The following is a 22,058-nucleotide window of genomic DNA, read 5'->3' as shown; positions in this document are numbered from 1 at the left end:
CTAGCAGGAAGTAAATAACCTGGAGTCTTTACATGTACAGTTGTTGGGGATAGATTTAGATGTGTAAAGATGCAAATAAATGCTTCCATGGCATTTTTCAAAGTCCAACAACATTTCAGGGAGGATTAGTAGCTTTTTTTGCAACTTCAGGCATTTGATTTCTGTCCCCCTCCCAATCTGTCGGACTTCGGCAGCAAATCCAGGGGTGGTCAGTATAACAGTTCATGACCAGTTTAAAAGCTGCTTCCATGGCACAGCTGCTTCATATGCCTGGAGCAGGGCCGGGCCTTGCTGTGGTTTTAGGAGTCCCCCTGGTCTCCTGCTGTGCCAGGGGCTGCAGATGCTGGGACAGTCTGGGACTTGACCCGTAGCTCCTGCCGCAACGAAGTTGTTCCCTGCCTCTACGCCTCAACTCCCTGCAACAGGCAGCATGTGGCCTTCCACTTAAAGATGCTGTGGGAGGCAGGAGGTCAGCAGCAGGAAGACAGGGCTTGTATGGCCAGCGATGGCTCAGAGCCACGGCCACGCTGCGCAGCAGGGTCAGGCAGTGTCTGTGGCTACTCTGGGGCTGGCTACGGGCCCTGGCTGTGCTGCTGGCCCGAGCGTTAGCCAGGGGGCAGCCGGCTGGGCAGTGCTGGAATTCTGCAGGAGCAGTGCTAATACATCAAAAGCCTAAGTGAGGTGGTCTGTCATCTTTGCCCTGCTTTATTTGCTTGTATTGTGAGAAATTGCTTTTGCCCAGGCATGTGAATATAAGGAGACGTGTCTTGGGTGTGCCCTGAGATGTGGAGCCTGGAGGTGCTGCACATAATGAGGCATTATAGCAAGTCAATACCAACGCCAGTGTGAAAATTAAAGATCTGAGTGTTTTCCATTTGCTGACAGGTTTGTAAAAGGGAAAGAACAAAGTAGTTTAATCCCTGAATCAAAAACCGTTATAAATTAAATATTTCAAAGAGTTCAAAACCTGTCAAAGGTTGTATTTAAATAGTTTATTGCGCAGCTTCCGCTGAGCTGTTGATCAGTTTGACCACATAACGCTACGGAGCCTTCCGAAAGACATCGCCGTCGGGAGGCGAGGCGCGCCGAGGGGCTGCGGGCGAAGCCTCCGGCGTCCCGCCGCGGATGGAGGCGGCGGAAACTGCGCTGCCTCCCGGTGCCCCGGCGGCCGCCAGCCTGCAGCGCCGTTACCGCAGTTTCGCGGGGCGCCGCGGTGCGGGGCCGGGCCCCGGGCGGGCCTCGGGGGCGCCGTGAAGCGCCACCTGCGCCGGGGCGGGCAGAGCCCTGCGGAGCGCCGCCGCCGCCGCCGCCGCCCCCGGGGAGCGGGCCCCCGGCTCCGAGCCGGCGGGGCGGCTCGGCTGCACCTCAGCCCTCAGCGAGCGCCGTGGCGCGCCCAGACGATGGCGCTGCAGCACCGGCCTTGCGGCGCGGCGGCGGGCGGCAGGGGGCGCTGCGGAGAGGTCCGGCGGCGCGGCGGCGGGCGCGGGGCTGCGGTGCGCGGGAGGCGGCGGGAGGGCCGCTGCCGCACAGCCCTGCCGGTCCCGGCGGAGGCATGAGGCGCGCAGGGCGGGCGGGCAGCGGCGCGGCAGAGCGCGGGTCGGCGCGGCCCTGAGCGAAGCCTCCGCGCCGCGCTCCCGCAGAGCGACTATGGCCGGGGGAAGGCGAGGGTTGGTGGCGCCTCAGAACACGTTTCTGGAGAACATCGTGCGAAGGTCTAACGGTAAGGGGTGGCCGGGGCGGCGGGGAGGCGCCGGCGCCCCGGTGCTGAGGGCGAGCTCTCTCGCTGAGGCGAAGCCGCCCGCCGCTCCCTCGGCGGGGGCCGCCCCGGGCGGAGGGACGTTGAGCCCGGCCGCTGGCCGGCGGCTCCGCCGGAGCGGCGCATCCAGGTGCCGGGCCGAAGCCGGTGCCGCCGGCCGGCCGCGCCGCCCGAGTGCTGCGGGAAGCCCCCCGGCCCGGGCAGCGGGGCGGCCGCCTCCGCCGGGGCTCCGGCTGCAGGTGCGGCGGCACGGCGGGGGGGACCGGCCGGGCGGGCTGTGCCCGGTGCGGGGCGAGATCTGCGCCCGAGGGGCAGCGCCGGGGCCTGAGCCGGCCCGGGGGGCGAGGGGCCGGGGCACCGGCGGGGTCCGCGGCGGCGGGAGGCGGTCCGGGCGTTCAAGATGGTCTCTGGGCAGGGGCAGCCGCGCGGGGGGCTCGGCGGGGGCTGCCGGCCCGAGTTGGAGGGGGGCTCTGTCACAAGTGAGGAGAGAGTTTGCCATTTTGGGGGCTGAGGGGCGATAATTCCTTTTTTCCCAGCGCGCTGCAACCAGGTCTTTCTCTTGGAAAACTGTGGAGTGGAAAATGCCTCCAGTTTCACAATTGCATGCAAATAGGCATTAACGTTATCCAGATTCTTTCACTTGGGGACCTGCCGAAAGCGGCTCCCTCGGTGCGCCGCGACCAACCAGCCTTTATGTGTTTGTTTAAGCCTGGGCATGTGCATTTATTTTTTTAAAGCTCCGAGCCCAAGTTCTGCCATTTTTAACGCTCCCGTTGACTTCAGGGGGGTTACTTAAGGGGTTGAGAACTTGTGGTATGATTGAGAATATGCAGGATTAAGCTCCTTTTGAAGACTAGACGAGTTAATTAATTAAAATATAGCCAGTTTGTTCTGATAAGGCAAAGACAATTAACCCTCTTGATAAGCAGCTAGAAACTCAAATTATCTAAAGACTGATTTTCATTATTTTAAATTAGGCAATTTTATTAGAGAAACAGCCTTTGATAAGACCTTATTTTTATATACAATTGTGAGGCTCTTTTTCTAGGTGTTTTTTCTCTGCAACTTTGCTGTAGAAGGGAAGGGGTTGGAAGCTGCATTCCTGAAAAGATACTCGCCGTTCTTACAGTGAATCTTGCCCTTTTTTAAAAAAAAAAAAGTAATGAAATGTTGCATTTCATCACATTCAGGCTGCATCTCTAATCTTCCAACACCAGTTATCTAATGCTTTTCTCAAATCTGTCTTGACTTTGTAGATTATCTTCTTCATTAAAAAACAATTTTCTCTTTTGGCTTTCGGTGCCAAAACCTTGATGCAGTAAATCAGTTGAGGTTTGGAGATGGGGAGAATCGTGCAGCAGAGGCTATGCTCCGTTTGTTCCTCTCTTCCCCCATTATTAAGAAGGTGTCATAACAGCATGGTGCTAGACAGCACAGGTAAAATGGCAGCGCTCCATTTCCAAATGCTCAGCAAGTCCTGAGGGCTGTGATCAACACAAGTTTTTAGATTAGGCTTGGTAGGAAGTGATGCACAGTTCAGACATATTAGGAAGTGACTTAGGGAAGTGACTCAGGTTTAGAAGCCCGTTTCTCTTCTAGTTTTTGCTGGACCCAACCCAGCTTTGCTGTAAATGTGATGCCGTCACATACAAATGCTGTATGAATCAGTTCTAACGTGGGACATCAGCATCTTCTAACCTCTGTCTCTGTCAGGAGACAAGAATAGTCTCCTTTCTCTCCTCGCCAGGCAGGGCTGTGCTGGCCAGCATGGGGGCTGTATGGAAACATGCCGGTTCCTTGTTGCCTGTCTCACCTTGGCCTGCCTACTTGGTCTTTGAGATGGTTTGGGATGCCCACAGGATGAGTGTTTAAATGGGCCCATAAAGCTTGAGGTTTGGCTCCCCCTTCTTGGTTTCATTCGATTGAGTAGTAATGTGACCCGCAATGAAACTATCTAGGCCATTTGGGATTTGCCAAATAAACCTTGGGATTGCTGTCAAACTGTATTTGCTGGCACATGCAAGCAAGTTAAGTAGTGCCAGCAGATACTGAGTTGATACAGATACAGGAACATTCCCAGTTTGGGGAGGATTTCCTTTGGAAAGAGAGGAATTTGGTCAATGAGCAGAAATAGTTCCTGAGTAAGTGCTTCACTTAAAGGTACTTGTAGATGACATGCATCTACAGTCACAGGTGAACTGAGGAAAACACATTCATTGATACATGTTATGTTTTGGGGCGGGGGGTGTTATTCGGTCTCTTTCACCGAGTTGGCAATAACAAAGTAATTGACATGAAACCTCTTTTGGAAGCATTGCTCTAAGGACAGCACTAATTATACTGGTTTTTTACCATTAGTTTAATAAGGAGTTCTTTGGACAGCCTTTCATGTTAGATGTGGGACTGGTGAGCTGATGCATGTTCAAAGGCTAAAGGTAATCGTAGCGTATGTAGGCAGGCAAGTTCAGGGGTTTTCCGTCAGGGCTGGTATTTTGCTCATGTTTATATCACACCATCTGCAGCAAGACTCACCTCAAACTCAGTTGGTCTGAATCATCTCCTTTAGAGGTATTAGGGATGAGAGCTGCTTCTTAGGTTGCAAATCAGCTGAGATGGGTTTTCATGCACTACATGGCAGCCCAAAGAGCCACGATAAGCTGAGAAGCTGCACGGTATTTCCTCCCCACACACTGGAATTAAAGAAGGAATTGAGAATTTCTCAGCCCATCCAGGGATGGGATGAGATGGCCTTATGATAGCACACGCAGCAAAGAATATATGAAGTGTCATCTGCCTAGACCTCTGTACCTCATCCAGTCCTTCTTTTTGAAATGAGGGACACTGTAATCCTGCTTGCCGCATATTTAATGTTTAAAAGCTGTGTTTCTGTACTAGCCATGTAGGGCTAAGAAAATAAATGTTGCTTGTAGTGCTTGGTTGACAAAAATTTGTTTGAAGCACTGAAATATTTAAAGACCAGAACACCCAATGGGACAGAAAATGAGCCCATGCTGTAAAACAGAGCAGTATGTAAAGAATCACTAGCCCCTGATGGTTACTGCTAATGCGATATTAATGTTTTTCTTGGATAATGTAATACACCCACAGTATACAAGCTCTATAACAATAACAGTTATAAACTTGGTTCATGGCCAAGGCACCCAAATTCAAATGGTGCGATATATTACAGAGTATTCTGATTCTTCATGATATGCTAATACTTTATCAATAACTGGAGGCAGAAATACTTTTCAGTTTACCTAAATGATAGCTGGATTCTGCAGTCCTTCCTTGGTCAAAATTCTCAGTGAGGTATGTGATACTTTGCATGTGTAAGGGTGGCTAAAGCAAGCCCTGTGTTTATGTGGCTTTGGAATTTCAGTGGAAGTCACAGATGCTTTTCTGATTTATGGATGAAACAAGGAGATTGGAAGAAGGGGAGGTTAGAGGACATAAGGCTTGTGTGAATTTAGCCTTGCTTTCACTAAATCCCCAGGCAACATCCTAATGAGACATCAGGTGTGGAAGCAAATATGCACCCTTTGATGGAGAGTGCAGTGAGTTCCCTGTAGAGGGAAAGAAAAACCACCTTCAGACACAAATCCTGAGTATAACAGACATTTCCATGATTTATGGCATTGCTTCCTTTGGAGACTATAAGGTCCCAGTACAATAAGCATTCTGCAACCTGGGCATGCTAACCTTGTACCATTGTCTGGGACCTAGGAGAGAAATTAACTGTATTATAAACAGCTCTGAAACTGAAAAACCTGGTTTTGTGTTCAGTCGGAGAGAAATGCAAAGGAAACTAAAAGAGAATGCAGAACTAAACTGCTTTATTTTCATGCTTTTGCACTTGAACAAAATGTTCACTTAATTGAAATGTTTGCAAAGGATCCTTGACCAGACAGTGCTGTGTCTGCTGCAACCTGGCCCTGCCTACCTTCGCTTTGAAACCTAAAGCAGTGAGCGGCATGGTAGGGCGATACAGACCTGGCTGCAGCTAGTGTGATTTGGGTCCAGAAGCAGTATAGGCATGCTATAAGGGTTTACTGTCTTAAGTGTTGCGGGCCTAATTGCTTTCAGACTACAAGAGCTATTCTGTTGGTAGGGAACACATGTATGAACAGGACAAGCTCTGCATCACTCTTCTGTATGTGATGTGCCAAGGGTAGTCAGGCCCTGGGCACTGCTGGGATACCTTGTACTACTGCAGCACTTTCAGTAAATAACATCAATCATCAAGAAAGTATTTTCATACTGAGAACAGGACTGCTTTTGTTGAAATTAGCAAGCACGTTTTTTGGGTGGAGTATATTTTTCTGTTTCCTTTTGATACAATATGTTTGGTTCCCTGACAGTTCATAGAGGTCTGTAATTTTCAATGAATTTTCAGGCAACTAGATTAAATGCATTATTTGCAGGGGACCAGCAGTCTTCTGCTGCAGGTAAATTACATCCTAGAGTTACCTAGTGAGGTTCTATTGAATAGTGAAATGCATTTTAGTGACTGTTTTAGACATGAAAGTACTGAAAAAGACAAAGCTAACTGCACAGGGAAGCGCGCAGGTATCTTTATGAAGTGCAATGTCTGGATTAAGCTATCCCAGTTCTTAAAGCTCCCAAATGGGCTGACTTACAAGGCTGTAGCAGATGTGCAAGAGGTTTTCTGCCCCATGCTGCCAGTTTATAAAGTCTCATCCACCTTCTGGACTTCAGTAGGTTAATATCAGCATAAAAAAATCCCCAGCATAATGGAATAGAGGGGTCTGTCCTGGAGAATGCTTGCCTTCCCTTCTATGGAAAGCTGTTTGCCAGCCACACCTTGCAGAAAGTGCATGGAAAACTGATGGATGAGTAGTAAGATGGTGTCGTATGTGTAGAGTGCCTTTAGCTGAACGTTTTGTTTCTCTTGCCCTCTTCCTGTTACTATGGTTTGCTCTGTGGAAGGTGAAGTGAATGTTACCCTTTACAAATCTGGCATCCAGTGGTTAACTTGAGTCTGTACACTTCTGTATCTAATCCTGTAAGACCCAGTTTATTCAAGATTTCCTGTAAAATCACTTTTGGCTAAGTAAAGTCCGCTAGTATGCGTGTCTGTCTTTTGCCACTGATTAAAACAAGACATCCATGAAAGCAGCAGACCTTCAAAAACCACAAGGGGGACAACTCATAGGTTCTGTGTTAAGGACATTGTCTCAAACTGAGAATGAAACAAAGGAAAGGGTTTTATTTCTTCCTGATCTTCCTTCTTTTCTAAGTTAACAGCTGTGGAGGCACTTTTATTTTCACCCGTGCTTTTCATACAGTTGGTCAGTACATCAAAATATCTATTTGCTATTGGCATTTTTTTTTTCTCAGTATCACTTGAGTTGAATATAAAATGGTTTTTTTTGCTGACTTTTACTAGGCCAGGAGCTTCTAGTTTTGGGTGTGCCATCTTTATGCATTTAGAAATGTACAACTTGATTTCCTTAAAATGACTTTTATAGATAGTGAGGAAAAACCCCTGTACAATACATGATAGATAATGTGTTTTAAAATTAATGTTCTTGAAAGCTCAAGAAGTTCTGCTGTGATAATTCAACATATCAATCCATTTCTGCATTAAATCCTAGAACAAGATCATAAACCAAATCTTAATGAAACCCATTCATTGGAGAATTTGTTAATGCATTTTTGTAACTCATCTAGCTAAAAGTGAGCAAGGAGTTAGGTCTTGTCAAATGCTTTTAAGGCTTTTGATGGCTGTAGCTATAATCAGTAAATCAAACAGCTTATTTAAACTGATGGAAGGCCCATATAATTGATGCAACTAAAAGATGCTTTTTCCTGTATGTCTTTTAAGATCAGATGGGGAGGAAGACCCCCCTGACCAATTAAATTATGAAGTCTCACTGCTAAACAGTGGGTTTGTGCTTTATTAAGAATGGTGTAATGTATGACTCTTACAACTGATGAACTTTATAATTTATCATGCTAAGGTCACATTTGTCTAAATGTCTTTTTTTAAAAAAAATACATTTCTCAGTATGGACAATACTTCAGGGACAGGTGAAGAATGATGCTATGCATAAAATACATATAAATGCTTTTGTGCACTTTCAATTTCAGCTATTTTTGTTCTGTTATTCTGCACTAATTTGTTTTATTTTTTAAAAATACAGATACTTATGAAGACTTTACAGTTACTAGTGTTGGAAGGATGTATTGTTTTCAGTTTAAACTTTTCTCATGATAGAGGCCTACTGTGAAATAGTAACTATAACAGTAGAAAATAACAAATGCTGAGGTGGAACCAGTAGTCTTTATCTATACTGCTGGCTGAAATTGGCATTAATTTTCTGTAATGATTCAAACTGAGTCACTTGGAGTTGTTGCTTTAGTTAATGTCTCTTGTTATTTGTGGTACATATGACGAAATAAATTTTTTAATAATCCTTCTCAGCCTGGTCTTGTACTATGCTCTGCAGTACACATGATGGTGTAAGTCATGTTTGAATAAAGCATGAAATGCCTGCATTTCGTGGACTCTGTTCATGCTGTAGCAGCCAAGGAGCTTTTAATTTTTTTTTAATGTAAAATAAGTCGTTATATAAAACTTTTATAAAACACGTAAGCCCAAATGAACTTATCTCCAGAGTTTTATAATATGTTGTTTTGAATTAGACTGAGGCTACAGCTTAAAATAATTTGGTCTCAATATTAAAGATGTACAATTTTGAGGCCACTATATCATCATTCTATAGAGATATCAAGTTGTTCAATGGGGTATTTAAACATTGATGCACTCCCACTCTAGGAATGAATACAAGGAGATACTGAGTAGATGTGTGTATCCATGTAACACCGTTGACTTCTGCAGGAGAATGTGGGCGGAAGAGCAGAATTTTGCCTTATTACTATTATTCTACCATATGAATAGTCTTTCAGCCCTTTGGGCAGCTACGTACTTGCTTTGAATGCAGTTACAGCGCTTCTGTTACAATGAAAATATGGTTGGTTCCTGTGTCTAACCCTCCCTGAAGTGTAAGCCTTCAATCCTGTGTATGCAAAGAAAGGATTGAATAGGTACTTGATTTTCAGTTTGACTTATTTGTACAGATTTAGGGCCATATTTTGATCTCAGAAGTTACATTTGAACAATATAACTAATCAGTGTGACTAAATGCTTCTGGTTTACTTTTTTTCAAAGCTAAGACTAAACATTAGCAAAAATTCATACATACCTACCCTTTGCAAGTTGCTAAAGCAAAAGCACGGTATGAGCTGTGTGATGTAGCAATTTTGACAGGCCTACTGTCTATTTCCATGCATTGTGTTCCTTACCAAAAATGAAACCATCTTTTTTTCCCCATAGCCAAATAATTCCACTTGTGATGCAAAGTTACACGTTTGTAAATACCAGAGTTGTTTAGAAAGTCATCTGTCCCTTATACTTAAGCTCCAAGATATAGTCTCTAATTGTATGACAGTTGCACATGATTTTTGCCTACGGCACATTTCTTATGCTGGCTGTGGCATAGCACCTCTGCTGCTTTATGCCCAGCTAACGGAACAGTAGCTAAGGAGGCTGTATCCCCCCCCGCCCATCCCCCCATCCCAGTGACCATGGGTAGGGTAAGAAACCTGTTTATGAAGCAATTCTTCCAGTTCTGCTGTAGTAGTGGTTTGTGCTGTGTGATGGCAGAGGTCTAGGTTTGCTTTACTGAAGATCCGTAGGAGGAGTTTGAGACATGATAACAAGAGACATGTTGGTCTCTATAGCCAGGGTTGTGTCCTCACCCAGCATGATGAAGGCTGTGGTCTGGAATGAGGCGGGCAATTTCTGTTCTCTTGGAGACTTATGGGAGAATTAGCCAGTTTGGTGGGGAGCATGTTTTCCCACCACAGGGATGCTGATTCTCCTTTCACTGAGAGGGTAACAAATTAGGAGCAAATCTTTTTGCATTTCTTGGTGACTGTGGGAAAAGATTAATATATTTGATTTACATTTCTGCACTGTGCCAACCTAAGCACACTTGTGGGGGGCTTTGGCAGACCTGCACACATATCTGAAAGTGCAGCAGGCACCAGCCTCCGTTGTTACCGAGACCTGTGCTGCAACTCACAGAGCAGAGGTTTCCTCTTGGTCACCTCTGTGTGCTTCCTTTGTGCAGGCAGCAATGTTGGGACATGCCTGGCAGTGTCGTGGGAATAGGTCTGGTGGCTGGTCCCTGACCTTCTGCCAGCATGTCCCAGGAGAAGGCCTGTGCACCACCGAAGGGACAGGGAAGGCAGAACGATGTGCTGGCCTCTGAAAGAGGTGGGGGCCTCCGCTTGGCAAGGTCCATCTTACAGGAGAGGCTAGGATGCTCTGGGCGCGAATGCGCAATGGTGCAGGGGAGTGGTAGGAAGGAAGCATTTCAGTAACTTGCTCCATGCCCTTGCAAGGAGGTGACCTCCCCTCAGTTGGCTAGCCCTGACCAGATGTGAGCTGCTTCAGGGCAATTCAGGCATTTTGGAAGTTTGAGCTGATAGACAGTTTTGGTTAAAGAAAGCACTGTGTGTAACAAGATTCAGTAGATATGGCAGTTTCAGTGAAACTCAGTGTTCTAGAGACTTGCTATTGCTGCTGTTAAAGGATTGCTGTTATTTGGAAAGACGTTTTCTGATTCTTCTGTGGTGGTGTATTTTGTGAGTGGAGGAAAGTACTGGTTTCAGTGACTGAGCAAAATCCATTCTTATGTTTTGGAAGGAGTTAAAATGTTTTTCTTGTTGCTTTAAAGCAGCTGTGTCTAGTTTAAAGTGATAATCCAAAACAGGTCTGGCATTTGAGCGTGTGAAGGCTGGCATGTGGATATACTGTAGTGAACAGAACTGACTTGTGGAAAATGCAGGTTAGAAAACAGTAAGTGAGGTGCTTCACAAAGTAGCCAGTGCTGCAGACCCTCGTCACAGAAGCCCATCCTGCTCATGCAAGTAATTGTGCTGCCTTTGAGATGTTGCAGTTCTTGTCTTTCTACAGCATGACGTACTCTGTGCTGTGCTTCTACATATTTCTATGATTCCTAATAGTCTTGCTCAGACTGTGCCAAATGCAGCACAGGCCAGAACTTCAGGTCTTCTTTGACATAAGCCCGCCCTCTCCAGTTCCTAGCTCAGTTCTTGGAGTAAGTAAGAAGGACCAGTGATGCTTACAGCTTCTCCTTGGGCCGGGCAATACCACTAACCCAACCGACATTGTGATAGAAATTGATTTCCTGGTAAGGGAGTCCTTTGAGTCCTTTCAAAGAGGTGCCTCAAGTCACTAAAGTTTGAGTACCACAGCTATCACATGCACATTTAACCTCCTGTCTTTGAAGAGAATTTAGCAGTGGATTTCTTCATGGTCTTCTGACCTGCTCCTTTCGTGGCTTTGACCTACTTGTGAGTCCCCAAAGAGCTTTGCCTTGCAATGCTCAGAGAGTTCACTAGGGCATCCCTTGTGCCTGTTGTGCAACAAAACTACAGCTGTTTCCTGGCCTCTAGGACCCTGTGCCCCTGTAGATGGAGAAGCAATATTTGCCTTAGTGGATGTTACTTAATATTTTCTTATGTTAGAAACAATTGTTTAACGCATTATGAGCTGTCTCCAAGCACGTTGTCAGGGATGTCAATGCAATTGAATGTAAACAATAACAATGAGAACAGCCCTTCTACCTCCAGATTATCTGTCAGAATAACCTATGCAGGGGTGTTGTAAGCGGGAGTCCTTATTTTATGCTGTGTCTTGCCAGTGTTCACACAGGCAAAATACCATTGTCAGAGATGCTCCTTCTGAAGAAATGCAGGCGTGTTCTCCATGTAGGCACAGAACTGCTGTTGTGTCATTGTTTTGCCTTTAAAGAGATCTGGGAAGAGGAGTGAGTAACTGGAAATAAATTCCTCTTTGTCTGCAAGACCCTTTCTTTTCAGATGCTGGGGCTCCCACTCTGTGGTCTGTTAGGCCACAGCAAGTTTAAAAAAAAGAAAAAAGTGGGTACATAAAGTTTGGAAACCACTGGTGCAGACAGTCTCTCTTTTTGCAACAAAATCAAGAACAAAGGAACCGATCATCCTGAGCCTGGTAACCTCCCAAGGAAAGCTGGCAGAGAGCAGTGGGTTTGAAACCTCTTTCCTGGCCCGTCAGTTTGGATTGAGCTACACTACATCTTCTCCTGGCTGCCTGGCTGCAGTGCTCACAGAGGCCAATGGCCCCTCTCCAGGCTTTCAGCTACCTGAGGAGTTCCTAAGCACTGGTTCTTGCAGGGCATTTTGTTGGTTCTGGGGATGACCCCAGGGCAAGTACTAAAAAAGTGTGGCAATAGAGCTGGAGGAGCAAGCCCAAAGATGAGTCAGGGGTGTGGTGGTGACTCCGGAGAATGGGTCCAGCTTCAATATTTACTTCCTCTGTGTTTCTAAGATATGCAAAGCCTGTATCAAAGAAGGGTGAAGATGCATGAAGTGGGAACTAGCTAGAAGTGACTTACAAAACAGTGGGATCATCAAAACCTCTGACTTTCTCCTTGAATTGATAGGTGCCCAAGGTTTTGCCTCTAAAGCTTTGTAGGGTACATAAAGGTTGTAACTCTCAACTAAACCAAATCTGGACTCTCCATTGAAGCATTCTACCTCCACCTCCTGGAGATGCTCACCCAACGTAGACTAATGGGATTGCCTAATAGGGATGCATAAAATATGGCAGCTGAGTCACACTGGCTTAGAAACTTATATGGTAAGGATGTTGTCATTTGTTCTCTTTGGTAGCTTGATAATTAGAACAATCATTCAGGAGTTGAAGGCTGAGCTTTCACTGCCCTCAGGTAGCCCCACGTCTTGTAGGAGGACACCCAAACTGCTAGGCTGTCAGGGAGGAGTAAAATAGGTGCGTGTTCTCTAAGCATGTATTAGAAACTGCCAGTCCCAACAAATCAGGCTTCATTGGGCCAAAACTAAAGCAAGTGGCAATGTGATTCTTTAGCTTCTGCAATTATGGCGAAGAATCTTGGGTACTTTCTGTGAGAACTGGGCTTATGTTAAAATATTGGTATCATAGGTAATCTAGGAAAGGGAAAAACCCCAACCTTAAAATATCCTATTTTTCCATTGTTTTCCATAATTTAATTTGAGCAGGTTTCTGTTTGTTGTGCTAATGCTTTTCAGTTCTACCTTACCAACTCTATGGACAGAGCTTCCAGATACGAAGTCTTTGAGAGCTGGGCATCTAGGGGCTAGGCGGTAGCAGTCTCATGTTTTGGTGCTTAAATCCTTTTGTGGACTTAGTGCTTTGTTTTTACCTGTAGGAAGGGGATAAGAGAACTGTCAGAAATGTTGCAAGGCTAGATAAAAGTAGGATTACCACAGTAACGGTCATCAGAAAGGCGCTCTATATAGCTTTTAACAAAAAAAGAGGTTATTTGTCCAAAGACTATTGAGGTTTAAGTGTGAAAGGAAGGCCTCTGCTTAAGCTAATAGAAGTTATTCAAGAAGCTCTTGAGGAAGTGGAAGAAAGGCTAAGTTACCTTTTGAGAAGGGGAGATGGTGGGAAGGAATGCATGCATGCAATAATACCGTTCAGATCAGGGCAGGACCTGGCCTAGTATTTGTATTTGCGTATTTTTTGTCATTTGTTTTGTACTTCCTGATGAAAATCTAAAAATATCTTAGCACAGTACAATGCAGTGTTTATAACAGACACTGAAAATCACTTACTTTAGCAATGAGAAATTACTTGGCTTACTTATTCATAAGAAGGGGTAAAAGACATTTTTTTTCTTTGGAACAAAAAGCTTCAACCAAGCAAAACCCATAGTATTTAAAAGAGACTGTGACAAACAAAGCAGTTAATATGTCCTGAAGTTATACTACTGATGTATTTCATTCTAAAGAGTGTATAAAGTCACACTTAATCATGCTCAGGGGACTGGGCAATGGATTTAGATAGCTATGGGAATGTCTTCTTTAAATTCACTTGAAGTTTGCAATGGGACAAAAGATTTTGGAAGGGAAAGTTAAAATAAACAATTTGCAATTAATTGGTAAAATATCTTGTTTCTGTCTCTTGGTTGCAGGAGGCATTAAGGACAGCTATGTATATTCAAGCAGTTGCGGGTAGATCCTGAAAAGTAGGTAGTGTAGCGGACTCCCTTAAAGGCTCCCCTTCAACACGAATGCCTCTTAATCTTGTGTGACTGCCTAGCCTTTTCTTTCAAAAGCCAGGGGGGTCTTTGCAGGTGTGAAAGGGGTCACCAATCTCCCCCTGCCGCCAGTGTCCAAGCAGCAGCACCGATGCCTCTTGGTGCAGGCGTAGTTAGTTGACTGCACAAGAGCCAAAGCAGCAGAGATAAGCAAGACCTGGGCCCAGCATTGAGTGTGTTCATAACTGAATTGAAATAGCAATCATAAAAAAAAAAAAAAGAGTAACATGCACAGATCCAGTGAGAATGGAGGCATGAATCCAGCTCAGTTCTTTTTCTTACTGATTGAATTTTCTCCTGGCTTGTACAGCAAACAAAAGTTTTTTCTGCTGGTGTAAGTACTAACCCTAGTTTTACGGTGTCTAGTTTGGAGCACTGTGTCCATGTTTGGAGCCATACATGTCACACAAGAAGTGTTTGAGCTTGTGTGGCCAGCAGTGAAGGTGATACTGAGAGGAGCCACTGTGTCTGCATTCAGAGAGGAGCAGTATCACTTGTGTGATGTTTTGTCTGTGTGTTAAGAGGCTTCGCATTCAAACTGAGTGTCATGGTGGGTCAGTGCATGTGGCACAGAAGGAAGCAGTTTGGTGCATCTGTCCTCAGTCAAGAGATGAATTTTTACCTGCTTAACCATCCTGTTTCATTTGCATAAAACCATCCTCTTGGGCTTTTGCATGAGTAATTAATATGTTGATTTTTTTTTAAAAAAGGATTTACTTAAAATTAAAACCGTGAATAATCCTGTTGACCGCAGTGAGAATAGTATCTGGGAAAAGCTGTGCAGGGACTGAAGCCATCAGGATTGGGTCCTGAAATGAGTATTTCCTCTAATGCAACCATAGCCTTGTCTAATATCTAACTGATGTGCTCTTTCAAACAGACACTAATTTTGTCTTGGGTAATGCCCAGATAGTGGATTGGCCCATTGTCTACAGCAACGATGGATTTTGCAAGCTATCAGGATATCACAGAGCAGAAGTTATGCAAAAAAGCAGCACCTGCAGGTATTTGAGAACAGATTTATTTTCTGTTAAATAGCTTGTAGTGTTGTGCTTGTTGCTTGAGGAGAAAAGTAATCTGTTTATTCCAGTTTTATCTGTTATCTCCTGGGGCTGCATCTGTCAAATACACTTTCCAGGTGAAAGAAAACCAAAGAACGGCTATTTCTAAATAGGTCCTTTTCACACTGTAAACAAATGGCTTTGTGCCTTTGTCTAGTATCTGACTTGAATTTCTTGCTTTATTTGCAGTTTTATGTATGGAGAGCTGACAGACAAAGATACAATTGACAAGGTCCGGCAAACATTTGAGAATTATGAGATGAACTCCTTTGAAATCTTGATGTACAAGAAGAACAGTAAGTAGTTGATTGGTTTCTTTGTTAATGTAGGTGTGTAAAGTTGTTTTACATAATTGTGTAAAGTGCAAGTCTGTCAGCTGGAGGACTCTTCTTTATCTAGGGCTAAATAAGCCCCAGTTCTACCAGTTGACCTACAAGGGAGAAATGAGAACATTAGGGATGAAAGTCACTCAGGGAGGCAGACAGAGCTCTCTAATCTGTTCTGACGTTTAGAGCAATTTTTGTGTGATGCTTTAAGACAATACTCAAGATTCCATCAGCAATGATAATACACAGGCTAGGTTTACAGAGAACATACTTTTTCATATTTTAAAAATTTGATATAGCAAAGCCAATATTTAGATGTAGCTTTGGAATAAAAAGAACCCATCCTTTGTTTTGGAAGCTGAACTACTTCTGATGTTTTCACATGAAACTTTTGTTTTGGACAAAAATTCCTTAATTTGGATATGATTTTTTTTCTTAGGAATTTCAGTCTGTCTGTAACGGCATATGTCAGCAGATGAACTACTTGCCCAGGACTTGTCCCATCTAGTGTGGACTATGTCATGGCACAGTTATTTTCATCTACTTAATGTCACCTGAAATATAAGTACACTGAGGTCTTCAGCCTGGCCAAATGTTAAGCTGAAAGTCTACATTCTGTAACTTGTTTTGCTCTTAACAATTTTGCTTTCTAATCATGGAACTGGTAGTGTCTGTGTACAGGGGAGGGTACCTTGCAGAAGCATTCTGCTAGCAGCTTCTTCCCATTACACCTGTGATGATCATTTTGGTCAGTTCCACATTAGTGGGTATGGGGGGCTTCAAACACAAAATATAATGTAGGCTGGTATGATGTAATTTTTGACAGTTAACCTCTTTGCTGCTTTGTTTCTTGTTACAAAGACCAGTTTTCTGGGGAAAGGTTATCCAATCTATCTGTATGTGTGAACTATTGGTATTTCTGCAGAAATGGCCAGCTAGTAGTGATGGAGTTTGGTGAGAGAACCACAGGCACTTCACAAAAGCTAAAATATAATACTTACTGATGTTAGTGCTTGATCAGTGCTTGATTGATGTTAGTTATTGATCAGTGGATGTGTGGAGCTGCTTGTTTTCTATCAGAATTAAGCTGGTCTTCTAAGAAGTGGTGGTGCAAAAGTAGATGGAATGTTTTTTTGTTATTTTTTTAGAGAAGAAAAAAAAAGTCCTTGAGAGATTTTCCCTTCATCTCTCTTTTAGTTGTTGTCTTCTCTTTTGAGCCTGTCCAAAGCATGATGACCTTTGACACGGTACCATTGCTGAGGGCTCTTCGGGAGCACAGCTTTGCTGGTCCAATGCATTTGGAAAGTTATATGCGCTATCTGAATAGCCTTGATTTGTGCTTCTTTCCTTCGAGTGTTACCTGCCTCCAATGTTTACCTATTTCTTAAAGCTGATTTCTATTCCAAGCTCAGTTAGTGGCCGTAGGGACCATATGCAGCTCACATTTATGCATCCAAAGCCAAGTAAATAAGCTGCAGTCATGGGATCTAGGAGGCTCTGGAATTCTCTTAGTTAACAGTGATTTGGCACCAAGAGATTATGCAGCTAGTCTTCTGTCATTGCTGCAGCATATGGCCTGTAGTAGGGCCTGGGGCCTCTCTGTCTTTTATGCAGAATTAAAGCAAGGTAACCATGGAGTGAGGAATGTCTCCTGCCCTGCTGTGCACTTCCCTGAGGAGAGGTGGCCTAGAACAAAGTCCAGCTGTGCAGAAGCTGTGTTGTGCAACATGCCAAAAAGCAGAGCTGTGATGGCTCTGGTGTGAGCACAGAGGGTCACAGGCATGGGAAAAAGGAAAGCACAGAGCTTGCTTTTAAGTTTAACGAAATGCAGTACTCTTCTTGTTTGTTAGATTTGTAGCCTTAGAGGTACATTAACTACTGTTACAGAGACTGGCTAGTAACACTAGAGAGTTGTAACTAAAAAGTGCCAGAAAGGGGACACCCTGGAGCTTTTTCTCAGAATAAGCCACATTATAGAAAACAGTGTTGTTTACCAGTTACTTAGCATGTGCCTTTGTGGGCACCTTGCCTCTGCCTGCAACTATGGCAGTTGCCTGCTTGGGCAGTAAACGTGATTGGTTTCAACCTGCTCTCATTTTGAAGGTTTTCGAAAGGACCCCAGATTTTGTTAGGCGTCTTTTTCCTGCTCTTTGTTTCTTTTTTTTATTTTTTTTTGTCTCTCTATTCTTCCCTCTTTCAATTTTCTTCTTCAAATTAGCCAGTAAATCAGAGAGGAAGTAGATTTTTATTGTTCTTTACCTGACCACTCCCACCCCATGAGCTAAGAGTCATAATAAATAGCAAGTTTTTCTTCCATTTTTGTGTTGTTCAATGATTGGTACATTTTCCACAGCCTGCACATTTAACACACTTATAGCTGTTTTAACAATACAATCTCTATCCTTTTTGGGGGAAAGAAGGAAAACAAAGCAGGAGTTTCAAGTTAATTATGGTGTTGCTAGTGCAGGTCAATCTTCATCTTGTATTTTTATGAGCAGCAGTCATCTCCCTCTTTCTCTGAGTAACAATTATGTCCTGATCTTCCACTAGATATGTCAACAATAGATTGAGACAATTACTAATGCTACTAGAAGTGATAGGGTTTTTTTGACACAGCGCTCTCCATGGTGGTGGTCCAGTGCTAGTCTTTACTTGGTTGTCTGTTAAGAATTCCCCATCCAGATGTTGATCGGTATAGTATATCCACCAGCCTCATTGAATTTCACAGTATCAACTCTAGAAACAACACAGGCTATAATATTCAGAAGAATGATGATACAATTTTCTGCCTTTGTCATGTTTGCATTTATGGGTACTATCTTTACCCTGACCTCCTGTTTCTCTGTCCAGCCCTGCCCGCATCCAAAAGTGACTATCCTCCCTCTTTTCAGAACTTAAAGTTAAGATTTGATAGAGATTTTTGATGGTTCCTTGGGCTAGGCCCTTGATTACTTAGCAGATATGTGATGATCATTGTTACTCTCTGGAATTTCTAATGCAGAGCTCCTTCAGGATAATTGGAAGCAATTGGAGCAAGCAGGTGCACAGCCACCAGATTTTTGTCATTGTTGCTCTGATCCTGTTACATTCCTGTTGCATTCAGTGGGAATTCATGGTCATACCTGGAAAGAGACAAAGTGAAAGCTTCCTTTAATCTGCACTGCAAAATGACAAGAGGCGGGTTGACAGTAATTTCATGTGAGAGCTTCAGTGGCATTGTTTGATTAGATGTGAGCGTTCAGTGATGCTGGAAGTATTGTTTATTTTTATATAGGAAAATCAAAATATTGCTAAGTCTCACTGAAATCAGTGGAGTTATGTTAACTTACACCAAGGAAGAATATGGCCTAATGTATTAGAAAATATTTTGTATCTAGTCTCAGTCATATCTTAGTTTATCTGAACTCATGCAGCTTAAGCATCTGACTTCTTATGAGACTTTGACAGATATTTGTTAGGTTCTTACACTTTACGGTCAGCCTCATAAAATAAAATGGCGCAGTAAATTAAACTTGGAGTTACATTGCCTAGTTTTCCATCTACAGTATAGGTCTGGGTTACAAGCAGTGCAAAAGCAGGCTTCTTCTAGATGCACTTGCTTCCATTATTGCTGAAGTAAGCTTTTGTAAGAATATAAAATGGCGCCCGTTTGAAATCTAACCCCCTTTTCTATGCAGTACTTGATCTGCTTCAGTGTAAGAATATCTGAAGTGGGCTGGACTCTTCAAAACTAAAGTATATGAAGAGTTACAAAGAGCCTTCAGGTGTCCCCTGTCTGAGCAAAGGCATTCCCATTGATTACAGTCTGCAACAGTACTGCAGAGAGTGATAAGACACCTTTTTATAATTTCTTTTTTCTCAGAGGTTTTCTACAGGTGGGGCCAGTGGAATGGCAACAGCCAAAGGGTATGCTGCAGGTAATTAGTTTGCACTCTACAAAGTGGCTTAGATAAGCAGTACCTCTCCTCTGAGTACATATGTTATAGTGAGAGTCCCCAAGGCTGGGCTTCACTTTCAGTTTGTCCCAGGGTTCACTTCCCTGTTTTTCTGGGTGCTTGAATGTTGTACAGATTTAATACCATGAGTATTTGTGTGTGGATAGTTTGTTTGTTGGATATTTTGTTAACACATATGCCCCCCCCCCCCCCGCATATTAGAAGGCTTTAAGATGTCAAAGAATGACAAATAAGCCCAAAGTAGTGATTTGGCAGATTCTACTTATTCTACTTGTACTTATTTTTGGGACCAGTGCTTTCTACAGAGGTTAAAACTCAGACAAACAACCCTATCCTAATTTATAGAGAGCAAAATTCACTTCAGGGTGGTAGACCTGTGATAGCCCACCACTAGGGAGAGTTTCTCATAGCTGCTATTGGTTAAAATAATTTATATTAGTGTGTGCTGTGCCTCTAGTGTTTCCAGATGGAGACCTTTGCTAAACAAAATCGTCGCATAGGGCCAGAAGTAGGAAAGAATGAGGGTGTTGGAGTAACGTGGCATGTATCCTCCTGAGCCTCCCATTGAAATCTAGCTCCATATTTGTCAAGCAGTATGCACACCAGCATCTCCTTTTCAGTGAAATCCATCTGCATGAGTTCAGTTGCTTTCAGCAAGGTCAAATCTAAGGGTTTTGGATTCATAAAACTGGTAATTCCATTGACCTTGTCAATTTCAAATATGTTGGCAACCAAGACCTGGTGTCATGTCCTCAAACATATACAGAACAGTAAGGCTTCCCAGTAGTAATCCTTAAATATTTTATCTGAGGTAAATGGAAAGAAGATTTCAAGTCTTCCCTGTGTCTCTCTGCCTTTCTTATACTCACTTTCTGTTCTTCAGAGAACCCAGGATTAGGTAAACCATATCAAGACTGCTGCAGTACAAGGTCATGTGCTGAACCTTTTTCTACAGTGTTGTTTCGGTGTCATAGGATAATCCCTGTGCACAGTGATTCCACCTTTGGGGACTGAAATTGATTTTCCTTACCTTAGCATGTAAAGATTTGACCTTTAGAAGCATTAGCTGCCAGAGCATAGCAGCACCAGATGAGGAAGACATGAAGGTAACAGCTTTTAAAGTGCTGGAAATGTATTTTAAGGTCTATTAATGCTGGCATGGAGTGGTGAGCTATGTTGGTTTGTTCTCATTCAGTGCACACCCTGCTAGAAGGCAGAGTCTGTAGGAGGCTTTTGCTCTTTGTCTTGCATGGTCAAATGTCACAGGCTTCTCTGTGCTCCTAGTTAAAATCTGTGTGGATATCGTGGCTTGCCTAACTTTCTGATCACATCTCATCAGATGGTTTGCTAATTTGATATTGGACAAACTATTCAGTCTGTGTGTGACAGAGAGAAACTGTCACACTGAATACCTGGGCATAAGTGAAAGCCTGTGAGAGCTGACTCTAATGGTCACCCATGCTGTTTAGATAACTGAAGTCCTGTTGTTTGCATTGCTGCATGTGGGAATTAGTGGAGACACAGCACATGCTTCTATCCTTTTAATTTCCATACTGCTTGGCTGTTTACCTTCAGGACAATACCTGTCTGATGACTGATTGAGACGTTATCAGGTAACCAGAGGTTGTGCTGCTTTGAGGAAACTTGCCCCATTCAGTGAGGGCAGTTAAGATGTCAGCTGAATTGTCAAAACATGCTTTTTTCATTGTATTTATAAACAAATTTTGTTTTACTTTGTGGAAACAAAACCTGTGTTGCAGTTTTATTTAAACAATTTACTTTTTGTAGTTTTGAAAAACAGCTGACCTCTTTGGTTAAGTGGTTCAAGGTATGAGGAAAGAGCGTATTTAGACAGTGATTTTGATTTTTGTTGTAGCCTGTTTTTGTTTGACAAGAGGCAAAACTGAAGGAGAGTTCATCACTATGCTTGAGGGGAGAAGCCAGAACAGACCTTTAATGTTTCGTTCACTTTGATATTATGAGAGTTTCTGAAGAACCTCAGCCAAAGTTAAATGGCTTGTTAAATGCTGGTGTTCCTGCTCAGCAAGTGGCCAAACATATCCCTGTTGAAATACACAGGACTAGAAAATAGGAGAGGGAAGAGACAGTAGTATTTGTGTTACAGGTAGGAAATTACATGGTGTGGAGATATTTACTGCGTGTTCATCTGGGGAAGACTTGGGACTTGGATCACAGCTCTTAAAATTGTCTTGCCCTTAAGGCAACACTGCAAGTACTGTGCTTAGGCCAGTGAAGACTATTAAGAGCTGCATCTGTGAATTCTGGGATTAGCTTTGGTACCGTGAGACAAGCTGGTCCTATAGCTACTGTCAGAAGTTCACTGTAGATTTTCATATCTTCCCAGTTGTTCACACTGCTTCTCTACCAGCTTTGAAGTGACATTCCCCTTTTTAGCAGGGTTGGTCCTGTGTCATTAGAGAAACTCTGGATTCTTTCATTGTTGATTCCAAATCTAACAGAATGTGTTTACTTCTTTGTTTATGCATTGGTATTATCATTAAACTTCATTGGTGGGAGAGCTTGCCAGGACTGAACACCAAATGTAAATGGAAGTAGATGTATTGTTGGAAATACTGGTAAACAGTTTCTGCGTGGTGGGGAAGTTACTCTTGTTTTACTGTGAGAGCTCTTAAAGGTGCTTCAGTTTCACTGCCTGAATAACCCATAGGCTGAATCCGAAATTCACATTTTTTGTTAAAATGGCCTTGTTTGTGCCTCTTGCCAGTAGTGATTGTCTGGCT

The 22,058-nt window shown here is 43.6% G+C and overlaps 1 protein-coding gene across 1 annotated transcript in view; it reads left to right on the top strand.

Annotated features, from left to right (window-relative positions):
- Positions 1-1,520: 1,520 nt before the first annotated feature.
- The window catches only part of KCNH1 (potassium voltage-gated channel subfamily H member 1), a 187,372-nt gene continuing 166,834 nt past the window's right edge, over positions 1,521-22,058 (top strand). Inside the window, exons 1-3 of the mRNA XM_040612100.1 lie at positions 1,521-1,720; positions 14,834-14,957; positions 15,204-15,310. Coding sequence (XP_040468034.1) covers positions 1,648-1,720; positions 14,834-14,957; positions 15,204-15,310 — 304 coding nt within the window. The 5' untranslated portion in view covers positions 1,521-1,647. The remainder of the gene's footprint in view (positions 1,721-14,833; positions 14,958-15,203; positions 15,311-22,058) is intronic.

Source organism: Falco naumanni, chromosome 12, assembly GCF_017639655.2.
Source record: "Falco naumanni isolate bFalNau1 chromosome 12, bFalNau1.pat, whole genome shotgun sequence".
In the NCBI taxonomy this organism is placed as follows: Eukaryota; Metazoa; Chordata; class Aves; order Falconiformes; family Falconidae; genus Falco; species Falco naumanni.
Note: the sequence above shows the minus strand (reverse complement) of the source record. Positions and strands in the feature narration are given on the sequence as shown.